Raw genomic sequence first — 24,475 nt, 5'->3', positions numbered from 1 at the left:
ACTATGCAAGTCAAGAGACAATAGAACAAGATCTTTTAGGTACTGAAAGAAAAACTATCAATCTAGAATTTTATACTCAGAGAAAATATCTATCAAAATTAAAGGTAAAGTAAAGACTTTTACATATAAACAAAAGCTGAAAGAACTCCTTGCTAGCAGGATTGTACTACAAGAAATATTAAGGTTCTTTAGGCAGAAAGAAAATTACATCAGATGGATATTTGGATCCACACAAAGGAATAAAAAACACCAGAAATAGTAAATATTTTGGCAAATATCAATGACTCTTTTTTTCCTTGTTTTAAATCTCTTTGAGAAAAAAGTTATTAAAGAAAAATAAAAGAAGGCAGGAAAAGAGGTTAAAAGAACAGGACAATTTGAAAACAAATAGAAAAGAAAAGCAGATTTAAATGGGGTTCAAATGTAAATAATTATTTTCATTAAAAATAAACCATGGATTCCTAATTCAATAAATTTGTGATTTTGAACACAAGGTAGTAGAATGACAAAACTGTAAACTGAGTTACCACATGAAGAAAAAAAAATGTTAGGAATTGTTATAGTTCCTGGCACATAAATTGACTTTTAAAGATTAAAAAAAAGTACACCCAAATCCCATTTTTCCTATCACTCATGTCCATCTTCCCCTCACAAAACAAATGAACAAGCAAACAAAACCCCTCAAGACAAAAAAAGGTGACTTAAATGCCTGAACTCAAAAGACAGGGATACCAGCAGAAATTCTCACTTCCTTTTGTCAATACTCCCAACTGGTGACCATGGAAGAAGCTTTCAGACTCCTCTCCATCAGTTTCTTTTCATGCTGTTACAGTGATCTATACAGTCTATCAACTTGTGCCCTGAGATATACAATTTGAATCTCATCAGTTAGTGCCAAATGTAACATCTTCAGCTTCATAAAAGTCTTTGCTTAGAAAATTTCTCAGCAGTATTTCACTTTCTTTTCCTACTCCCAAATCATTACAATCATCTGGTCAATATGGAAAAGAGTCTTTTATTTTTGTGTTTTTTTTAAGTTTTTATTTTAATTCCAGTTAATTACCATACAGTATTATATTAATTTCAGGTGTACAATACAGTGATTCAACACTTACATAAATCACCCGATGCTCATCACGACAAGTGCACTCTTTAATCCCCATTACCTAATTTATCCATCACTCCACTTACCTCCCTCTGGTAACCATCAGTTCGTTTTCTATAATTAAGAATCTGTTTCTTGGTTTGTCTATCTTTCCCCCCACCCTTGCTCATTTGTTTTGTTTCTTAAATTCCACACAAGAGTGAAATCATAGGGTATTTGGCTTTCTCTGACTGATTTTCACATAACATACTCTCTAATTCCATCTATCTTGTGGCAAATGGCAAGATTTCATTCTTTTTTATGACTAAATAATATTCCGTGGTGTGTGTGTGTGTGTGTGTGTGTGTGTGTGTGTGTGTGTGTATCACATCTTCTTTATCCATTTATCAACTGATGGAAACTTGAGCTGCTTCCATATCTTGGCTATTGTAAATACCACTGCTGTAAATATAGGGGGATGTGTATCCTTTGGAATTAGTGTTTCAGTATTCTTTGGGGAAATACCTAGTAGTACAATCGCTGGATAGTAGGGTAGTTCTATTTTTAACTTTTTGAGGAAACTCCATACTGTCTTCCAGAGTGGCTGCATCAGTTTGCACTCCCAGCAATGGTGTAAGAGGGTTCTTTTTTCTCTACATCCTCACCAACACCTGTCGTCTCTTGTATTTTATCCATTCTGATAACTGTGAGGTAATATCACATTGTGGTTTTGATTTGCAGGAAAAGGGTCTTTTAACATGGAACATAATCAAACATCTTTAGGTTTTTTTGTTTGTTTTCAGCTTTATTTGAGATGTAGTTGACATATTAAAATTATGTATTTTTAAGGTGTACAATATGATAATTGGATATATGTATATATTGTGAAATGATTTCCACAATAAGGTTAGTTAACACATCTATCACCTTACATAATTACAATGTGTGTGTGTGTGTGTGTGTGTGTGTGTGTGTGTGTGTGTGTCTGTGTGGTAATAACATCTAAGATCTATTCTCTTAGCAATTTTCAAAGACATAATACAGTACTGTTAACTATAATAACTATGCTGTGTATTATATCCCCGGAACTTATTCATCTTATCACTGCAAGTTTGTACCCTTGACTAACATCTCCCCATTTCCCCTAGGCCCAGACCCAGGCAACCACCATTCTACTTTCTGTTTCTAGGAGTTTGGCTTTTTTTTTTTAGATTCTATGTATATGTGAGATCATATAGTATTTGTCTTTCTCTGACTTGTTTCACTTAGGATAATGACCTCACCATACACCCATGTTGTCACAAATGGCAAGTTTTCCTTCTTTTTAATGGCTAAATAATACTCCATTGGGTATAAACACACCACATATTTTTTTTTATCCATCCTTCTGATGATGGACACTTAGGTTAGTTCCATGTCTTAGCTATTGTGAATAATGCTCTGAGGCATTTCATTTCCTCTGAGTGATTTCATTTCCTTTGGATTCACACTCAGAAGTAGGATTGCTGAATCATCTGGTAGTTCTATTTTTAATTTTTTGGGAGACTTCCATACTGTTTTTCATCATGGCTGTTCAAATAATATTTTTGGAAAAAGCAATCCTAAGCATAGGCCCTGAAGGGATACATAGACAACAAAATGCTTTCTGTTCTTAAGGGCATGTAGAAAAACTCTAGAAGTATTTATTACAACAATCATTCTTGTTTTTTCACAAGAAAGTGTCCTCTTAGACAGACTTGGTGGTATGCAAGATGAATCCTATTTATGAGATGATGAATAAACTTATATTGAAGACAATCTCAGTAGGAGCCCCAGTAATTTAGAATTCTTTCTTGGAGCAAAGAGATACATAATGTAAGGGAAAACCAAGTTGATTTACTCAATTTTTCGAGATATACCAATGTAACTTCCTGTTTAAGTGTCTAACAACAATAAGCCAAGGTGGCAATAATAGTCAGGGGACATTTAATGAAGTTAAAATTCTTTAGGGCTTCCTACCTAGTTTTGTACTAATCATTTAGCTAAAGTGTCAATGTTTTTTTTTTTTGCGTTTGAATAACCAGGAACCAAAAGTACTATAAGCAGGCCTTTAACTGTGATTTCTAATTCAAAGCATAAGAATTTTGCTTCTTTAGCACATATCTCAACTTGTAATACCTGATAGACATATTACGAGTTTACTCTTGAGTTTTCAAGAATGGAGGAAATTCTTAATTACTTACTCTTTTAGTAAGAAAAAGTTTCCTGCGAGAATCCTTCCTCTCACCACATCATTAAACCCTTCTCGCCTGGTTGCAGCATACATGGCTTCAGTAGACACATCAATGTCACACCTGTGACCTGAAAACAAAACAGAGGTAAACATCATTTGAAAAGGAAGTCAAGTTCTGGCTGAAAAGCAAGCGTAGATTCACATTTGTGACCAATACTAAACTTTTGGAAGACTGTCCTTAGTGGCTCCTCTTCTTTTATCTGCCTTGTGCCTAACGAGTCAGGGATCAAGTCGAGAGGAGAAAATAACCAACAGGGAAACATCATTTGTTCACTCCCTCATCCATTCATCCATCCATCCATCCATCCATCCATCCAACTACTGAACTCCTGCCATGTGCCAGGCACTACATTTGACAGACTGAGAATACAAAGATAAGATACTGTTTCTTTAAAATATCCACAGTTCAGAGAGGGAAGCCAAACATATGGAGATATGTACAAGGAATACGGTAAGCAGAAGGTTAAACGACAAAGGCGAGAGAATTCACTGGTTTACTTGTCTAAATCATTAACATTATCTCAGGGAATAAGTTTCTTATCCCTACAAGTAAAACTGTCAAATATTTGAGGCAACTATTTTAAAAAACCCAGACACAGCCATCTTACCGTATTCTAGCCCGTCAAATCTTGCCATATTTGATGCCACTTCTGATGTACACAATACATGGTAGCAGACAATTGAATAACTGGTGTGGGGCAGGGACACTTCAATTACTTTCGCCCCCTCAGACTCAAAGAGGTTAGCAGCTTTGGACCAAAAAGATCGCACTTCACTTGATAATTCTGGTACAAGATATTCCTTATTGGAAAAAGTCAAGATACAGAAATTAGAACATCTGTATACATGGTTTTATAAAAATATGTTCTTCGGGACCTTTGGCAATACATTAGAAAATCTGATTGAATTCCTGATAGGTAGCTAGAAAGACTGAACTAATTTAGGGGTGTTTATGGCATGGCAAGCACTGTACTAGTTATTTATAAGCTGGATATGACAATATTAAAGATTAGAGAACTAGTTGGAGAAGCTTTATTTGCTAAATGTTCATTATCAGATACTCTGCTAGATGCCTTTCAAAGGTTCTCTCATTTGGGGCACCTGGGTGGCCCAGTCAGTTAAGCGTCTGCCTTCAGTTCAGGTCAGGATCTCACGGTTCATGAGTTCGAGCCCTGTGTCAGGCTTTGCGTTGACAGTGTGAGGCCTGCTTGGGATTTTTCTCTCTCTCCCTTTCTCTTTCTCTCTGCCCCTCCCCTGCTTGTGCTCTTTTTCTGTCAAAATAAATAAACATTAATAAAAAATAAGTGGAAAGGTTCTCCCATTTAATGCTTTTAACAATCCCATGATGTAGGTTATTATCACCCTTCATTTTATTAATGAAAAATAGTGAGACTAAACAATTTTCCTAAAGTTACATAGTGGGTAAGTAGAGGATATACGATTCTAAAATAGGTCTGTACTCTTTTCTAAATCTTTAAAAGAAGGCATAGCTATGATCTTAACTGAAAATTTTAAAGAAAGTATTTCTCTCAACTTGGTGTCGACTTGGGGACAATTTTATCCCCTTTCTCTCAACCAGGGGACATTTGGTAATGTCTGCAGACATTTTTGTTTGTAGAGTTATGCTGTGGTGGGAGTGGTACCTCTAAGGGTAAAGGCCAATAATGTTGCTAAACGTCTTACAATGCATAAGACAGTGTCCCACAACAAAAAATTATCCAAAAAATTATTGGTAAGCTTAAAATTAAAATATTTTTAAAGGTCAATAATTTAATGTATTTACTTTCATATATGAATTACTCAATTGCTACTGTAATAAAATAGTAAAGGCTTAATAAATGTTACCTTCTTTACTATCATTATTAGTATTATATTTATTAAGATTTTACTATGTAAGGAATGGTTCTGGGCTATGTCCTTTACATTAGGAATTAGCAGACTATGGCCTATGAGCCAGATATAACTTGCTAGATATATTTTTTTATGTTTTTTTTTTTAATTTTATTTTTGAGAGAGAAAAATAAGAGGGAAGGGCGGAGAGAGAGGGGGAAAGGGTGCAAAGTGGGTTCTGTGCTGAGAGCCCAATGCAGAGCTTGAACTCACAAACCGTGAGATCATACCCGACACGAAGTCAGATGCTTAACTGACTGAACCACCCGAGCACCCCGCCAGGTATTTTTGAAAATAAAGTTTTATTAGAGCACAGCCACACTCTTTCATTTACATACGGTCTATGGCTGCTTTTACACTACAGTGGCAGAGTTAAATAGTTACAATACAGACTGCATGGCCCACAAAGCCTCAAATATTTACTAACTGACCCTTTACAGAAAAAGTTTATAGACCCCTGCTTAGCATCATTAGTTTTTTTTTTAATTGAGGTATAACCGATACACAACATTATGAGAGTTTTAATGTTTGATTCAATATTTGTATATGTTGAGAAATGATCACCACAATAAGTCTAAGTTAATACCTGTCACAATACAGTTAAAGAATTTTTTTTCCCTTGTGATAAGAACCTTAAGATCTATTCGCATAGTAATTTTCAAATAAGCAGTATGGTATTACTAACTATAGTCACCATGCTGTATATTATATCCCAACGATGTTACCAAATTGAAACCTTACTATTCTCTGAGATCAAAAATGTTACCCCCATTTTGTAGATCAGGAAATTGAGCTTAGATTAAGTCACGTGCTCAGGTTACATAGCTGATAAAAGTGGCATAAGCAGGATTCAACCCCAACCAGTATGTTGCCTAGGCCTGGGCTCTGTATTTGATCTGACAGTATTTCTGTGAACTAATGAAAGGGAAGAGATACCTTCGGAATTCCAATACATAGTTTGCTCACATCTGTCAAGCTGGAAAGCATAAATGGTTTACCAGGATCTTGTATTGTGGTAGAATCTTTGGGGTCATGCCCAGCCAGCACACCTGTGAGGAAAAATACTTAGGAATGACAGACATATTGTTTTTACAGTGAAATTTATAATGTTTTGAAATTCTATGGAATCATATAAATACCCAATACAGTTGCTGCATCATCCACACATCTGGTTAAGATTCCAGGCACATCCATGGAATTCACCAGGGGAATGAGACCATGACGAGAAACTAAGCCATAACTTGGTTTGAAACCAACAATCCCACAGTGGGCAGCTGGATTTCTGGTCGATCCTCCTGTATCTGATCCTAAAGCCCTGGAATTTAAATGGAATTTTCTTTAGAAAAATGATGTATCTCTAATTATATCTGGAATCTGTTTTTAAGTGTATACTTTTCAACTTTACTTGCCCCTGGTTACACAAAAGTAAGACACGACTGTCTCAGAGAATTTCTAAAACATAGAAAAATATGAAGAAGAAACAAAATATTCTACCACCTGAGGCAAACACTGTTAACATTTTGGCATATTAACTTCAAGACTTTTTAAAAATGCATTTTTCTTTCATAGTTCAGGTCATTCTGTAATTACAAGTTGCCATCTCTTTTTTGCTTATCAGGAGCCTTTTGCTACATCACTAAAATTACTGACAAGTTAAAATACATATAATGTTTTATCCTATCAATTGGCGATTCCCAGGATTTTAAAGCCCATTCTCCTATCAATATATATACATATCTTTTACCTTCCTTTCATGGCAGTTATCCAGTATGTTTTCACAAACTAAACACACCACTCCCAGAAATTCATATACAGAACCTTCCGCTGCCTCATTTAGAATCATAGATAGAAATGTACTTTAATTTAAACATTTATGTTGTTGCCAATTGCGATAATAACTGCATAATAAATTACTTCGTAATAAACACCTTTAAACATAAATCTTTGCCTATACGTCTGAATATGTTTTAGGCTGGCTTCCAAGAAGTAGAGTTAATGAGCCATAGGGCCTGTTATTCTAAGTTTTTAATCTATATCGTCAAATGACTTGTCAGAGGGCTTTTGCCAATTTATATTCCCAACTGCAGTGAATCAGATTCGGTCTCATGTTTCATCATCATCACTGAGTACCAGAAGTTCTTAAAATGTGGTTAATTTGAAAAACCAAAAAGCTTTGTTAATGTGCATTTTTTAATAATTTTTTATATTTGTATTTGCATTACTGAACTATGAAGGGTCCATTTCTTTGCCCAGTTACCTCCAGAGTACATGTTTTTCTTACGAAAAACAAAAGCAAAAACTAATCTTGAGAACATTATGCTAAGTGAAACAGATCAGTTATGAAAGTGCAAATACTGAATAATTTCACTTACATCAGGTACCTAGAGTCTTCAAGTTCATAGAGACAGAAAGTAAAACAGTGATTGCCAGGGGCTGGGAGGACGGGCACATGGGAAGCTGTTGTTTAATGGGTACTAAGGTTCAGTTCTGCAAATTAAACAAGGTCTGGAGACTGGCTGCACAATAACGTGAATGTATTTAATGCTAAACTGTACGCTTAAAAATGGTTAAGATGGGGGAGGAGGAGTGCCTGGACAGCTCAGTCTGTTAAGCAACTGACTCTGATCTCAGCTCAGGTCTTAATCTCAGGGTCATGAGTTCAAGCCCTGCATTAGGCTCCACGCTGGGTATGGAGCCTACTTAAAAAAAGGTTAAGATGGTAAATTTTATTTTTTTTTCATTTATAAAAAAATTTTTTTTAATATTTATTTTTGAGAGAGAGACAGAGTGTGAATAAGGGAGGGGCACAGAGAGAGGGAGACACAGAATCCGAAGCAGGCTCTAGGCTCTGAGCTATCAGCACAGAGCCTGATGTGGGGCTCGAACCCATGAACCGCGAAATCATGACCTGAGCTAAAGTCGGATGTTTACTGACTGAGCCACCAGGTGCCCCAAGATGATAAATTTTAGGTTATGTATGTTTTCCCCTAATTAAACATTTTTTAAAACTTTATTTCAGGGGAAAAAAGGTTTTTCTGATTAGAAAAGTGTATGCGCCAACTACAAAAATTAAGTATTATATAAGTATATTGTATACAAAGTGAAATTTCTCTTATAATCACTGCCTCCATAATAACCCTGTTATCAATTTTGATATAGTCATCCAGACACTTCCATGCACGTAACATATATACATATGTAATGACTGCTTTTAACAGAAAGGTCATACTATATATACTATTCTGCAACTTGTTTTGCACTTAACAGTGTATCTTTGATATCTTTCCATGACACTCTAGCTTATTCCTTTTAGTGGCTGTGTAATACGCCAAGAACTTTCCTGTTTTTAAAACTATTATAAAAGAAGCAAATCAAAAGGGGGAAAAACAAAGCAGAACACTTGATAGTTTGGGACCCATTCAGTCTGGAGTTACTTTGGGTCTGTGCTTCTGCTGAATATACCCAGAAAAAAGCTTTGAGCTGCACAAGACTACTAGGCCCTTGAGCTCTACAGAAAATGCAGATGAGATTGTCTTTCTTAACAAGTCCATATGAGCTACAAAATCAGGCTGTCGCTTTAACAATTTCTAAAAGGACACGTTTTCTTATTAGGATTCACTGACGGCTGTGTAAAAGTAAGACCTACATTTCCATAGGAATTATGTGTCAAAATGCCATCTTCTCAGAGCACATTCAGAAAGATGAACATTAAGTAGGGTGATGAAGATAGAAAAAAAAAAAGCACCTAATCTTCCAGTCCTAACTTGTCAGAACTCTCATTAATATTAATGCAGTGCTCTAAAATTCCACAGAGATAAAATGAAATGGTTTTACTTGTAAATAAGATTTCAGAGAAACTAAAAACAAAACAAAACAAAACAAAAAAACCCTGAAGATTCTAAATCTCCATAGCTCTAAAAAAATATAAATAATTTACTGGTTGCAATGTCTGTGAAAGAGCTTCATTTCAGTGGATAATTAAGGAGAAATAAAATACATATAGTACTACTAAAGAAACACATTCCATTTTATACTGAAACAGATAAATAACAGTGAAATCTATTTAGTCTTCTTTAGGTGGTTAAAAAATGCTTTACAAATGAGACTTAAAACATAGAGCATGATGGGTGGATTCTTCCCAAATACAAACTATGACAGTTGAACAAATCAGCTCCTAACAAACTTGAAAAAAACTTTACTCAGTGATGCACATTTTTAGTGGTAGATTTATGAAAACACTATTTTAAATATCCTATTGATACATATTAGGAGCATTTCCCCCACCCACCCCCCCCTTTTTTAAACAAAAGCCAGATTTAGCTGAAGGATAAACCATAATTAATAGCTCAGCACCACTCAGCCAAAGCCACAGTATAGTCCCTAAATATTTGTACAATCAGTGAGCAGACACCCAAATAAATTATTTTAGAAGTGAAATTTAATTACACTATCTGGTTTATTCTGCAAGATCCATAAAAGCATGTTTTTAAGAGAACCAGATACTATAGAGGAAGAGTTTATTTTTTTTAACTTTTTTTTTTTAACGTTTATTTATTTTTGAGACAGGGAGAGACAGAGCATGAACAGGGGAGGGTCAGAGAGAGGGAGACACAGAATCTGAAGCAGGCTCCAGGCTCTGAGTTGTCAGCACAGAGCCCGACGTGGGGCTAGAACTCACAGACTGTGAGATCATGACCTGAGCCGAAGTTGGCCGCTTAACTGACTGAGCCACTCAGGCGCCCCATAGAGGAAGAGTTTAAATACCTAAAATTCAAGTTATATGTATAAAATACATGTTAAGTATACTGTACAGTTGAACGCATTTATGAGATATAATGTTGATATATCGATCATAAATAAGTCGAGCATAAATAAGTCACTAAAAAGAAATGAAAACGGCACGGTATGAACTACTCTGTTGTTGGACTGTAAGTATGGTTTATGACTGTGTTTTGATGGGCTCTACAATACAGACAGAAAAAAGCATCTTACGCGAAACACGTGAAGGCTGATACTGCCGCCGCACTCCCACCCGAGCTTCCTCCAGTTATAAGCCAATTCGAATCCTCATTCTCACCATGGGGCTTCTGCTTCCTCTTTTCTCTATATTGTTTCGCGTAACTCCAGGGGTTTTTAACTGGGCCAAATACACCATCTGTGCTTCCAGATCTGAGATGAAGTGAAGCAAGATATCTTAATGAAACTTTGGTTCTTTATATGAAGATTTCACCTCCTGATCATATTATTTACTTCTAACACTGTATAACCCACTGGAACTTGAATTGGAAAAGGCAAGAAGCCTGCTTAGATGTAGCTTTCATTAATTAGATGGTTGAGGAGGTGGACGATGGGAAGTAAGAGCGTGTGGGAGAGAGAAAACTAGTCTGTTAAGAAGATTTTTATCCCAGTTGATTATCCAATTCAGCTTATGATGATTTCCCTTGTAAATCCAGGTGTTCCAGGTGAAGAGGGTCACAAACATTCAAAGAGTTAAACAGGAAGTCCTCTGAAGGATTCCCTCTATAACCAGACGTGTTAAGACAAGCATAGTTGAAAATTAATAACTTATTTAAAAAGTTTTGAAATAATTTCAATCTTACAGGCAAACTGCAAAAATAGAAATTATATAAAAATAACTTTATACCCTTTACCCAGCTTCACTTATTGTTAGAAAGCCACCCAATTTGATTTGTGTGATTGACACACGTTGTGTGTAACATGTACAAATCATTTCTTCCCCCACAAACCACATAAAGGTAAATTATATATATCATGGCCCTTTACTCCTAAATATTTTAGTTATGTATTCAGTGTGCATTTCCTAACACTAGGGGTGTTCCCTTATGCGGTCACAGTAGCCAATCTCAGTAAATTTAACATCCACACAATGCTTTTTATCTAACGTACTGTATGTAATCCAGTTTGGTCAGCTGATCCAGTAATGTCCTCTGCAGCATTTCCCCCTCCTATTAAGGGGTGGAGTCTAACATCAGGTACTGCATTTAGGTATCATTGTCTCATTAGCCCCTTTTTGTACTTTTTAAATCATTTGCTAGCCAATGGGCATGGAGTTATTTCTAGTTTTTGGCAATGATGAATAAAGCCACAATAAATATTGTACTGAAAGACCCTGGCCATTGCTTTCATGTCAATATACCTCTTCATCTCTTGACTAAATAGCAGGACTGAGATTGTTGGATCCTATGCTGTTTAACTTTATGAGAAACTGCCAGACTATTTTCCAAAATGGCTATACCATTTTGCATTTCCTACCAGGATTGCATGAGAAACCCAATTGCGCTGCATCCTCGTCAGCACTTGATATTGTCACTTTTAAACCATTCTAAAAGATGTATGTATCTCCTTGTGGTTTTAATTTGCATTTCCTTAATGACTAACCATGTTCAGTATTGTTTTCATGTGTTTATTGCCAACTATATATCTGGTTTGATGAAATGTCTGCTTACATATTTTTACCCCCCCCCCCTTCCCTTTTAAATTGGGTTGTTTTCTAATTTTTGAGTTGGGAAAGCTTCTGTATATACTGGATACCAGTTCTTTCTCAGATATATGTTTTGCAAATATTTTCTCCCAGGCTGTGGCTTATTTTTTCATGTGTTAACAGTGTATTTCAAAGTATAGAAGTTCCTAATTTTAGAGAAGTACAGTCTATCAGTTTTTTATTTTATGGATTGTACTTTATGTGTCCCATCTAAGAAATTTTTGCCTAACTCATGGTCACAAAGATTTTTCTCCTGCATTTTCTTCTATAAGGTTTAAGTTTTACTTTCTTTAGGCTCTTTTAATCTGGAATATTTTCACAGCATTTCTTTGTCTTTTATGATATTCATATTTTTATAGAATGTTTCTCATTTCAGACTTATCTTCTGATTCTCTGTGATTAGTTTCAGGTTTAACATTCTCAGCTGGAATACTGCATAGGTGATGGTGTGTTCTTCTCAGGGAATCACATCTAGAGGTACAATGATGTCCACTTACTCTCACTGACGATGTTCATTTTGATCAGCTGTTCAAGGCAATGTCCTAATGACCTATGTTCAAGTTTACTCCTGTCGATTAATTCATTCAACATATATTTACTGAGTGCCAAGAGATAACACTGTAAATAAGAGAGTCAAAGACTCTGCCTCTATGAAACAATGCTTTGGTGAAACACTGAATGTTTTCACTCCAAAATCAGGAACAAAGAAAGCATATCTGCTCTTATTACTTCTACTCAGTATTGTACTGAAGTCTTAACCAACACAAAAAAGAAAGAGAAATAAGAAGAAATAAAACTGTCTGTATTTGCAGATGACATGATCATCCACATAAAATATACCAAAGAATCTACAAAGATCAACTAGAACTAATAAGAGAACTTAGCAAGGGAGTGGGATACAAGCTCAATACAGAGAAATCAATTATATTTCTATATACTAACAATAAACAATTAGAAATGGAAAAAATACCATTTTTCTATAGCATTAAAAAAATGAAATACTCGGGAATGAATCAAAGACATTATGTACAAGATTTATATGCAGAAAATCATAAAAACACTGCTGAGAAAAATTAAAAATCTAATAAAGGGATACAAATAAAGTGTTCAAGGATCAGAAGACACATATTAAGATGTCAATTCTCCCCATCTGACCTGTAAATTCAACACAATCATGATCAAAATCCAATTAAGCTTTACAGAAATCAGCAAACTGATTCTAAAACTTATATGGAAATGCAAAGCACCTAGCATATGTAAAATGATTTTGAAAAAGTTAAAGGACTCTTATTACCTAATTTCAAGGTTTACTATAAAGCTATAGTATCAAGATAATGTGATATGAAAGTAAACCGAGACAAAGATGAAAGAAATACAAGAGAAGAAAATTTCAATTTTACTTACCCCATTGCAAACTCATCTAAATTAGTTTTTCCCATCAGGACAGCTCCCTGATCCAACAACCTCTGAACTACTGTAGCATTATAAGGTGGTACATAACCTGAAAAAAATCAGTTATTTTTGTTATAGGAGAAAAAAACCATGAACATGTAAATCACATGCAAGAAACAAGATTTTAAATTGCAACTAAGCTGTCCATATTGACATGTGTTAATTATTTCTAATTTGAGTTGTAGGTAGTACTTTCTTCCCGAGGTTAGTTAATTTTAATTTTTCTACTGCTAATTTCTACATTTTCCAAAGACAGTCGGCATATTCACTATTTTTATCGTCTAAAAACATAGACTATAACAGTTCGTACTACTAAATACTGAATAATAGAGATGTACCCAATTCATCTGAAACTAATAGCACATCATTATTTTGCTCATTGTACTTGAAATGCTACATCACACAGTAATTTTTATCTATTTCCAGTCACATATAGATCTCTATTCTCATTTAAATTTCATCTAGTGTGTATTCCAGAACAATTAACAACAATATGGCTCTTAGAGGAACCTGTGGCATATTCCCCAGAGACTTTCTTTTAGGGTATAGCACTGTGAATAAGCTTTTTCTAGTTCTTTGTCTTTCTAGGATCCCCAAATCTTGATAAACATGTTTTCTCTTGACCTACTAAACTGTAAAGAACAAAATTAAGCATCACTATATGCAGGTAAGTATAGTGACATAAAAGATGGAAGACTCAGGAAACACAAAACAACTAGACAATAGGTACTAATCCTCACAGAGAGGGGTAATGACAGGCCCTTATTCCCATATTATCAATGAGTGGGAGTCAGAGGTCACTTAGTGTGTATTTGGTGGTCAGTTATTGAGTCTTCCTAAGTGGGATTTCTAAAATTTCCTAAATAGGATACATCCAATAAGCTGGCCTACCTCTAAGGAATAGTTGTGCATTCTGAAAGAGGTGATAGTAAAAATACACCAGCATAAGTATTTCTTTTGCAAATATAACTGGTCTCAGAATACTTTGGTGCTTTAGTATCTTACCTTTTATTTAAACTGAAAAACTAGTTTTATAAAACTACTAATGCTCTGGTCAATTAAACTTTACCTTTCAGCATGTTTGATGCACATGTTGTCTCAATGCCTGATGTGCTAAAGTTGTCTTTTACTGCAACAGGAATTCCATCTAAAGCCCCGAGGGAGTGACCTGCATCAAAAAGCCAAAAGAACAGGAGCTATACATCGAGTTCAGGATATAAAGACACATTAATACTAGTTATTATGGTAACGATTAGTTTTTGGTAAAGATACTTCTTCATAAATCAAGTTTATGTTAGAAACTATTCCAGTTGGGCATTATAAAGCATCACATATCCATTAGCCTTATTTTTATTATACCTCATGGCAAGTTCTTTAAATAAGGGTATGTTTTATGTTAAAAGCCTCGCTTGCCAAATGGAGACTGCTACATCCAATTAAATTGTTTCTCTAGGGATATACCAATTAAGTATAATTCACAGTAATTTACCTTTCTTGTATCTTTTCTCTGATTCTTCAGCTTGCTTTAAGGCCACCTCTTCTGATATAGTAATGTAAGCATTTAGAAACTTGGTCTTCTTGATAAGGGAGAGACATTTTTGACAGAGCTCTACTGGAGTAATTTGGCCTTGTTTCAGCGCTGCAGAAACCTATAATGTATACAATTCAAAAACCCTTTACCGAGCCTGCAGAAGTTTCAAGTATTATACTGAGTAGGCAGATAGAATAGGGAAGTATACAATTTTGAAGTGAAGCTTGGATTCAAAACCAAGAGAACGCTATACCTAGGTGATGTACTGAATGAGGGTAACACATCGGTTAGCTTGGGTATGGGTTGGGGGACATGACGTTCATTGCCCTAGCGGAGGGCTGTTTCCAAGTCAGGTCTGTACCAACAAGAGCTGTGGTTTAGGTAAGCCATCCTGTCTAGTAGCAGTGGAGGCCTGGGATGGGTGGAGCATGGGTTAGGGTAGATCGTGCAGAGAGTAGTTTAGCTGCAACACACACAACCCAGAGTGAAAAAAAAGAAAGAACGAAACTGACTGGACAAGGCCCTGCAGGACCTTATGGCTCTAGGTACGATCTTTAAAACTATTGTAGAATTCAAGTCAGAGCCACTACAAATGGAGAGAATGTTTATAAAATATGGGTTCAAAAGCAAACTGAGAGGAAACTTCTCTGAAATCCTGGCTGGGGTGCATTAGGAAGGCTAGTAAAAGAAGTGTTAAAATAAACTGCGTTACAAATGAGCAGAACCTAGATGTTTACAGTAAAGCCTGAAGTGATGACTATTTAATACTTCCTGTAGGAAGTAGTAAGTACTTACTAATTAGATAAAAGGAATGAATTATAAGTCAAAGAAGACACCGCAGCTTTGGAGATTATATGAAAAGAGTTGGGATGGGAGCTCAGAGAGAAGGAAGATGGGCGAAGGACTAATATTTATTATTAACCAAGAGCCAGACATAGGTGCTTTACATGATTACTTCACTTAACCCTATAACAACCACATAAGTAATGTATTATTAACCTCATTTCACAAATGAAGACTGAAGCTCAGAGAGGTTAGTGATTTGTCCAAAGCCACATAGTAGTATAGGGGAGAAGTAACTTCATAATACAAGCTCCTTCACCATCTCTCTCTACATGAGTGCAAGCTTAGTTTGTCTTCCAAGTTGACTGTATTTTCAGGTGTCCTACATCCATCAAGCAACAGGAGTTTGCATTCGAGGGGAAAATCTGCAAATCATCTGCTCTCATCTGTTGAATAAATCATCAAAGCAGCGGTATTCTTAGGGCTGAGCTTAAGATTAGAAACACAGTGGGAACAGGCCACTGAGAGGACCCCTAAGGCTGATGCACAAGAGGAAAGCACTGCCGACAGGTGGCTGAGGCAGTGACTCAGGGAGGGGCGGGGGCAGGCGGGCCAAATTGTAAGATGACAAAAATTATGTCTCACTGTCTTTCCTTCTTTGCCTCCCCTCAAGTCTCCTAATGCTTACTATCCTCAGATGCTTTGTGACTTGCCAACTGGTACAAGAATACAAGAGAAACCCGTTTCGGTTGTGGTTACAAGGGCAAGAAATGAGATTGTCTAGGAGCACTCATTTGAAATGCTGCTGATCTTCATTAGGACTATTTTTAGGAAATCCAGATTTGAGAAAATGAAAAAGAGAATTGGAGAAGAGAAATGAAAACAAAGATGCTAATTAACCAGAATGACCTGAGCATAAGGAGTGTGAAAATATAAACAGTGCAGCTTCCCTGGGACAAAATTGAAGGTGTCATATCTGAATATGAGATAAAATCGACCATAAAGGTTTTTGTTAAAAAAACCAAATTTGTTTTCCCTGGCACTTCTTTTCTCTAATAGAAAATAGGTGTTTCCTTGAGGCCACTGCTTCTCCTGCAGCTTTCTCAAGAGATGACTGTTTTATTAATTTTTTTCTTAAAAAAATTTTTTTTGATGTTTATTTTTGATAGATCGCGAGCAGGGGAGGGGCAGAGAGAGAGGGAGACACAGAATCCGAAGCAGGCTCCAGGCTCCCGAGCTGTCAGGACAGAGCCCAACGTGGGGCTCGAACTCATGGACTGCTGGCTCATGATGTGAGCTGAAGTCAGATGCTCAACCCACTGAGCCACCCAGGTGCCCCAAGAGATGACTGTTTTAGCTTCTACCTACCGTGGACCAGAGTCCAGAGGGGGAGGGGAGAGTGTGCAGGCAAGTATCCTCCTCATTCTTCAATGCCTTCCTCTTCCCTCTTCACTCAAAAATCCCAGCTCATCTGAAGTACAGGACTTGGAGGAGTTTATATCACTCTTCCTGGGGTGTGAACCTACTGTCTGCCTGGTACCCCTTTTCATTCATCAAAGATTTTAGCACTTAGCTCCCTTTAGTCTACTTTACAGTGGCTCCTGTTGTTATTCTTGTTGACTTCAGGCTTCAAGTAATGTACACTGAAACCCGGCCTCTCAGTTCAACCTCATTTCTGGCAAACTCTTCCTTCACCTCGCTCAGGTCATCAACTCGTCCCAGACGACATCATTACCAAGATATGTATAACCTCCAAAACCTCAATTCTAGTTATCCTCCAACTCCTGTCCGCCCAGCTCATTCGCCCAACCATCCACACGGTCAGCCAAAAAACGGGGACCTCAGTCCTACAGCTGCAAAGAAATCGAGTCTGCCAACAACCAATGAGGTTGAAGGAGGACCCTGAGCTTCAGATGAAACCACAGTCCTGGCCCACCCCTTGATTTCAGCCTTGTGAGACTCTTGTGAGCAGAGAACCCAGCTACTCCATTTCTGGACTCCTGACCCACAAAACTGTGAGATGATACTAAGATTATTTTAACCCAAAAAGTTTATACTAATTTGTTAGGCGGCAATAAAAAACAATACACCTTCTTAGAAAAAATAAGAGATCTTCCTCAGGAGTCACTCTTCTTAGAAACTAGGGGGAGAGAGAATTCCAAATACATATAATTTAGCAAATTTGTCCCTGTAACAAAATTAATGTTAACAATAGCACTTAGTGCTAGGCATCATCCTAGATGCTTTATATTTCTTTCTTTCTTTTTTTTTTTTTTAAGGTTTATTTTTTTAGGGGCACCTGGGAGGCTCAGTCAGTTAAGCATCCAACTCAGTTTCAGCTCAGGTCATGACCTCATGGTTTGGGAGATTGAACACTATGAGTGCGGAGATTCTGCTCGGGATTCTCTCTCTTTCTCTCTCTCTCTCTGCCCCTCCCTCAGTCGTGCTTGCCCCTTTTTCTGTCTCAAATAAATAAACATTAAAAAGTATTTACTTTTTAAATTTTAATTTAATTTTTTAATGTTTATTTTTTTGAGAAAGAGAAAGAGAGATAGCACGTGAGCAGGGGAGGGGCAGGGAGAAAGTGAGACACAGAATCTGAAGCAGGCTCCAGGCTCTGAGCTATCAGCACAGAGCCTGACGCGGGGCTCAAACTCACAAACTGTGGGATCATGACTGGAGCTGAAGTCAGATGCTTAACTGACTGAGCCACCCAGGTGCCCAGTTTTAAGTTAATTTTAATTCCAGTATAGTTAGCACAGTGTTATATTAGTTTCAGGTATAAAATATAATGACTCAACAATTCCATACATCAGCGGGTGCTCATCACAGCAAGAGCGTCACCTATTTCCCACATCCTCCCACCCATCAATGATTTATATTTCATTTAATCTTTATATCCACTCTGAGGGGCTGATATTATTGCCTCCATTTTACAGATAAAAAACTAAAGTTCCTGCGTGAGGTCACAAAGCTGGAAAGTAGAGTGGGGATTCAACCAAGGCCTGCTGTTGTTTCCAAAGCCCACACTCTGGACCACTATACTACTAACTTTACAGACAGCATCAGAAGTTCACTTAGAAAAAGAACTGTCTTTCAAAAATAATTGTCTTAATAAATGCTGAAGGTATAGGAGAGTCCTTGAGGCCGGTGTGTCCAGTTGACTGGTACCCATTAATACATTCCATTCATGTTTTTGTCTCCAATGTTCCAAGAAATTGTATCAAGATCACTAGCAACCTCCACATTCCTAAATCCAGCAGTCACTGCTCAGTCCTAATCGTATACATTTCTCAGCAGCATTCAACTTAAGAGAGCACTCTCTTCTTGAAGCTTTTTCACTTGTGTTTCAGGACACCAAGACTTGGTTTCCCTCTTGCCTTACCTACCATTCTTTCACATCTCTTTTGTTGGCTCTGCTTCCTATTGCTGACCTCTAAATGTTGGAAAGTTTTAGGCCTTCTTCTATTTTTGTGCTCAGCTCCCTGGGTGTTCTTATCTGTCTACATACTTTAATTATCTTCTATACTCTGGTCAATTTATATCGTCATACCTAGCTGCTTTCCTGATCCCCAAAACTCCTATATCCGCCTGCTTAACCAACATCTCCACTTGCATATCCAGCAGGCTTCTCCAAATTAACATGCCCAGAAGTCTTGATAACTTTCTCCTTCCCAATATGCTTCCTAAGAGTCTTTTCTGTATGGGGGTCCTCAAAAAACTAAAAACAGAAGTACCATGTGATCCAGCAATTCCACTTCTGGGTATTTATCCAAAGAAACGAAAACACTAATTTGAAAAGATATATGCACTGTTCATTGCACATTATTCACAATAGCCAAAACATGGAAGCAACCAAGGTGTCCATTGATGGATGAATGGATAAAGGAGATGTGGTGTGTGTGTATGTGTATATACACACACACACGCATATATATATGTGTGTATATATACATGTATATATATATACATACACACTTCATTTAATATATACCTAATATATGGTTACCTAACAGTCCATTATATATATATTATATATATTCCACACCTAAGTGAAATCCTACGGTATTTGTCTTTCTATTGTCACAAATGGTAAGATAAAAAGAACAAAATCTTGCCATTTGTGACAACAGAGAAAGACAAATACCGTATGACTTCACTTATATGTGGAATCTAAAAAACAAAACAAAACTCGTAGATGCAGAGAAGAGACAGATGGATGCCAGGAGGGAGGGGTTAGGGGATGGGCAAAATGGGAGAAAGGGGTCAAGAGGTAAACTTCCAGTCATAAAATAAATGTCATGGGGGTATAATGTGCAGCATGGTGACTATAGTCAACAATATTGTACTGCATATTATGTAACTTTATATGATGACAGGGAAAAACTAGACTTATTGTGATCAATTTGCAGTGTATACAAATACCAAATTATGTTGTACACCTGCAACAAATATAACGTGATATGTCAACTATACCTCAAAAAAAAGTGGGAAAAAATCTTTCCCATTTTTTTTTTTAATGTTTATTTATTTTTGAGAGGGAGACAGAGCATGAGGGGAGGAGGGGCAAAAAGAGAGGGAGACAGAATCTGAAGCAGGTTCCAGACTCTGAGCTGTCAGCACAGAGCCTGACACAGGGCTCGAACTCATCAACCGCAAAATCATGACCTGAGCCGAAGTTGGACGCTTAACTGACTGAGCCACCCAGGCACCAAGTCTTTCCGATCTTGCTGTTACCATCTTCCCAACTGCCCAGGCCAAAACTTGAAGCATCCTCCTTCATTCTTCTCTTTCCCTCAAACTCTGTATCCAATCCATCAGCAACTAACTTAAAGAAAAACACCCGTTTCACATTACCTCTACAGCCACCCCATCTGTGCTGCCATTATCTCTTGCCAATGCAACAGCCTTCTAACTGGTCTTTCTGCTTCCTCACTTGCTTTCTTGTAGACCATATCTTTAGGAATAGCCTTTAGGAGCTTTTCCTTACCATGGCCTAAGAAGTTGTCCATGATCTGGCTCCTACTTATCTCTCTAACCTCATCTCCCACTATTCTCCTCTTCATGCACATCTCTCCAGGCACACTGGCCTTCTTGCAATTCCCGAACATGTCAAGCTTGCTCTTGCTGCAGACTCTTTGCACTTACTCTTCCATCTGGCTGGAATACTATTCCTCCAGACCCTCCCAGGGCTCACCCTTCATATCCTTCAGGTCTCTTTAAAATATACCCAGGCAGTCAGAGAAACCTTTCCTAACCACTCCAAGCCATCTGGCTCCACTCCCACCCCTACTACTTCTCACACTGTAGCCTGCTTAATCTTTCTTCATATTACTTATACTATCTGAGATTATATTATTTACTTAAAAAAATAAAAACTTACTTAATGCCTGTTTCCCCATAAAAATGCAGGCTTCATGAGTGCAGGAACTTCTGTTTGCCTTCAATGCTAATCCCCAACGACTGGAACACAGAGATGTTCACTAAATGTTAATTGAATGAATAACTGAGTTGTTTAAAATTTGGAATCTGTTTTCCCATAGAACAATTAAGGGTTCTTAGGCAGACCCCCAAGAAGCCTCTTGAATATATAATTAATAACTTTAGGATTAGTAATATTAGCCTGGTGTCTGGCTCCTAGAAACAGTGGGATCATGCCACAAAGGGGGAAGGTAAAAGTGAGACTCCTCTTTCCTGAATGTACCTGCATAAAACTTACAAATAGTTTTATCTCCTGTTTGGCACGTTACCTCCTTTGAGTACCTCCTCTCAGGGCTCCTGTTACTCTAAGCCTTACGTAGGTCCCCAACATTGCCTCAAAACTCTATTATAGTTCCCAGCTCCTCCCCTGAATTTCCTCCCCGGCAAATTTTCCCTTTCTTCAATTGATTATAGCAACTATGTGAGGGAGAGAAATTTTATTGAACTATTGTAGTTCACAACAATGGGTGAATAAATCATTCGACCCTCCCAGGCGTCTTTACATATTTAAAAGAGAATGTGTACTAAATTAATTAATTTCTAATTGGTAGAATTTGGGACATCAGTACAATGATGTAGAAAAAACATGGAGTGGACAGAAGATACTTTTGGGGGTGGGAAAATAACTACCAAATAATGTTTTGTTTTTATAATTTTATTTTTTTTAATTTTTAAATGTTTATTTATTTTTGAGAGGGGGGGAGGGGCAGAGAGAGGGAGACAAAGGATCCAAAGCAGGCTCTGCACTGAGAGTGGAAGCCCTATGCGAGGCTTGAACTCATAAGCTGTGGGATCACGACCTGAGCCAAAGTCAGATGCTTAACTGATTAAGCCACGAAGGCGCCTCTGTACAGAAATATATAGTAGAGACCACGTGTAATATAAGATGGTAAAACACTAATGCACTTTGGGTAAGGGCTATTTATTATTTAATGCCTGTCATTTTTGTTATTGTAATTTACAGCTTTCTAAAAGGCTACCACATGGACAGATAAAAAGATTTCCCAGGTGAAAATACAACAGGAAAATGGAAGGCAGGGTAGGTCCTAAACCCCTACTTATTAGCAGATTCACCTGGAGCCCTGGTTAAACCATATACTCTGGGCCGCAAATCACAGAGCTCCCAAAGTGGGACACAGCTGTGGTTCTAACAAGAGCCCGACAGGATTCTTATATCAGTGGGCCTGCAGACAGTTCCCAAGTTTGAGAGATACTGGGCCAGAAAGCAAGGAGATCTGAAGTCTTAACAGCAGAGAGGAAGCAAAGAAAACAGATTCCAGAGGTAAATTCAAAATAGAATTAACAGGGCTTAGTGATTTATTACATATGACAGATGAGGAAGAATGTTAAAGGCAACTGGGATAACAGCTGTGCCATTAAAAAGAGAATATTAAGAATTCAGAAATCAGGTTTTGATTTGTTTTTTAAGGTGGAGGTTGAGAAGTAAGAAGTGGTCCTGTTACAATGATGAAGTCAACTTTCCTTAAAGTAAGTTGAGGTTGTTATGGGGCATTTTGAAGAGATGTCCAGAAGGCATTTACAAACATAGCCTAGAGTATAAAACTGAGCTCCAGGAAATGGAAGACACGGGTGAGAGAATCATTGCTACCTTACTGATAGTTGAAGCCTAAAGAATCTATCAAGGAAGTGGGGACGGGGCGGGGGGAGGGGGGGAGACTAAAAATTACTCGTTTGTATTTTGCAAAGTACAGATTTCACGGGCTTCTTAAGCAATAACTGCATTAGATGAGTGTAGGGAACCGAAGAGGGACTAAAGTGGGCCGGCAAAGCCCATCCACTAGGGGCCTGACCCAAGCTTTTAGTAAACGTCTAGTTGAAAGAAGCCAGGGTACACTTCCACCGCACCGTTCCATGCTGCGTAAGCCTCCCCTGCTGAGGTCGTAACTCCAGAACGGGTATAGAGAGTACAGCTGAATGGCCCAAAGGTCGGAAGCCCCCACCCAGTTCCAGGAAAGGAGACGGCCGAGGCTGACCAAGATGCGTGGTCAGACCCCGGGGCTCCTTGTCCACGGATTCCGCGAATCTTTCTGACCTCCCTGGGCCCTCAACAGCCAGTTCCACTCACTTCTTGGAGGGTCCGGCCCAGCATGGTCCTCGTGCCCAGCCTGCCACCACAGGGACCAGGTGACAAGGAGGAATAAAAAAGGTCAACACCCGCGCCGGTATTACATGGGCGCAGCCATCTTTGGCCGTCACTGACCGTTTCAACATCGAGTACTTAGATTGGTCGAATTGCAGCCCGGGGAAATTATCTTTGCACGTGATTGGTTGGCGCCGCAAAGCAACTCCTGCTGCGAAGGAGAGAGGGTCGTAAGGAGACTCGGGGCTAGGGTCGCGGAGGGAGTCGGGGAGTCTCAGGTTCTTGGTAGCGTGTGGTAATTGAGCGGGGTTTGCTTGTCCTGCCGGGGGCTTCCGGGACAGGGCTGGCTTCTAGGGGTTTTGTATTTGTTTTTCAAAGGGGAGAAGGTGTAAGGAGGGAAGAGAATGACAGAATACTGACTGGAACGCTAATTGGAGATTTTCAAATGGGAAGAGCAGAATAATTCCATATTCTTCTTCCTTCAATTGCTCCATTAGGCAGGCTGACTTCTATTTTGAATTCTCAACTTTGAAATCAGCCAGTGTGTTTGGCAGATATTGATCTAATTTAGGGGTTAGAGTTTGAGTCAATTTAAATGCATTTTACTTAGGGCCCACAATACAACCACTGTTTACGATGGAACTTCTGCTGAAAACCTGTGTACTTAGAAGAAATGCATGTACTGCGGTTTGCTTCTGGAGAAGCCATGCTGTACAAAAGCCTTCAGTTAAAAAGATTAGTACTACCTCTCCAAGGAGCACCGTCATGCCCGCTTGGGTGATAGATAAATACGGAAAGAACGAGGTGCTTCGATTTACCCAGAACATGATGATACCTGTCATACATTATCCAAATGAAGTTATTATCAAAGTTCACGCCGCGAGTGTAAATCCTATAGATGTTAATATGAGAAGTAAGTTTTCGGAAGACATTCCACCTTCCCTTTTTCTTTCCTTTTTTTTTTTTTTTCAGAATTTCATCAGGGGTCAGTTTTAAAAGATGTTATTTGACTACAGCTCTTTGGTTAATACAAAGGAATTGTTTGGGTTTTTGACAGTATCTCAGCACATATTATTTCTCAGGTTTTTGAAATTGCAGTGTTCATGGTATACTTCAGTCTTCTACAAAATATAAGCAAATATATGTTTGAAATTTTTCCATGCCTCTTTACAGTGAGGATTGGGATTTGAGCTAATTTGGGGTCCACAGCTAACTTTTTGGTATATCATCCGGGGAACTTTGTGTATTCTGAGGGCCACTGCAGGTTTTGGAGGTATGATTATGTTTTCACATCAGTTCAGAATTTGCATTTTTATAATAATTCTCTGCTCTCTCACTATTCTCGTCTGTCTTTATTGGTCCAGTGGACAAAACAGAAC

The 24,475-nt window shown here is 37.8% G+C and overlaps 2 protein-coding genes across 3 annotated transcripts in view; one reads left to right on the top strand and one right to left on the bottom strand.

The window, feature by feature from the left end:
• Window positions 1–23,191, bottom strand: part of QRSL1 (glutaminyl-tRNA amidotransferase subunit QRSL1) — a 31,354-nt gene extending 8,163 nt beyond the window's left edge. Inside the window, exons 1-9 of one of the 2 annotated variants that reach the window (XM_045499180.1) lie at window positions 23,082–23,191; window positions 14,690–14,849; window positions 14,270–14,368; window positions 13,153–13,249; window positions 10,239–10,415; window positions 6,386–6,561; window positions 6,183–6,295; window positions 3,965–4,157; window positions 3,307–3,424 (exon numbers count right to left, since the gene is read on the bottom strand). In XM_045499180.1, the coding sequence (XP_045355136.1) occupies window positions 3,307–3,424; window positions 3,965–4,157; window positions 6,183–6,295; window positions 6,386–6,561; window positions 10,239–10,415; window positions 13,153–13,249; window positions 14,270–14,368; window positions 14,690–14,849; window positions 23,082–23,105 (1,157 nt within the window). In that variant the 5' untranslated portion in view covers window positions 23,106–23,191. The remainder of the gene's footprint in view (window positions 1–3,306; window positions 3,425–3,964; window positions 4,158–6,182; window positions 6,296–6,385; window positions 6,562–10,238; window positions 10,416–13,152; window positions 13,250–14,269; window positions 14,369–14,689; window positions 14,850–23,081) is intronic. The other variant, XM_045499181.1, reaches the window with a different exon arrangement.
• A 124-nt stretch (window positions 23,192–23,315) lies between these two features.
• The window catches only part of RTN4IP1 (reticulon 4 interacting protein 1), a 50,038-nt gene continuing 48,878 nt past the window's right edge, over window positions 23,316–24,475 (top strand). The window contains exon 1 of the mRNA XM_045499182.1: window positions 23,316–24,009. Within this exon, the coding sequence (XP_045355138.1) occupies window positions 23,733–24,009 (277 nt within the window). The 5' untranslated portion in view covers window positions 23,316–23,732. The remainder of the gene's footprint in view (window positions 24,010–24,475) is intronic.

The sequence above is a fragment of the Leopardus geoffroyi genome, chromosome B2, assembly GCF_018350155.1.
Source record: "Leopardus geoffroyi isolate Oge1 chromosome B2, O.geoffroyi_Oge1_pat1.0, whole genome shotgun sequence".
NCBI classification, from domain to species: Eukaryota; Metazoa; Chordata; class Mammalia; order Carnivora; family Felidae; genus Leopardus; species Leopardus geoffroyi.
Note: the sequence above shows the minus strand (reverse complement) of the source record. Positions and strands in the feature narration are given on the sequence as shown.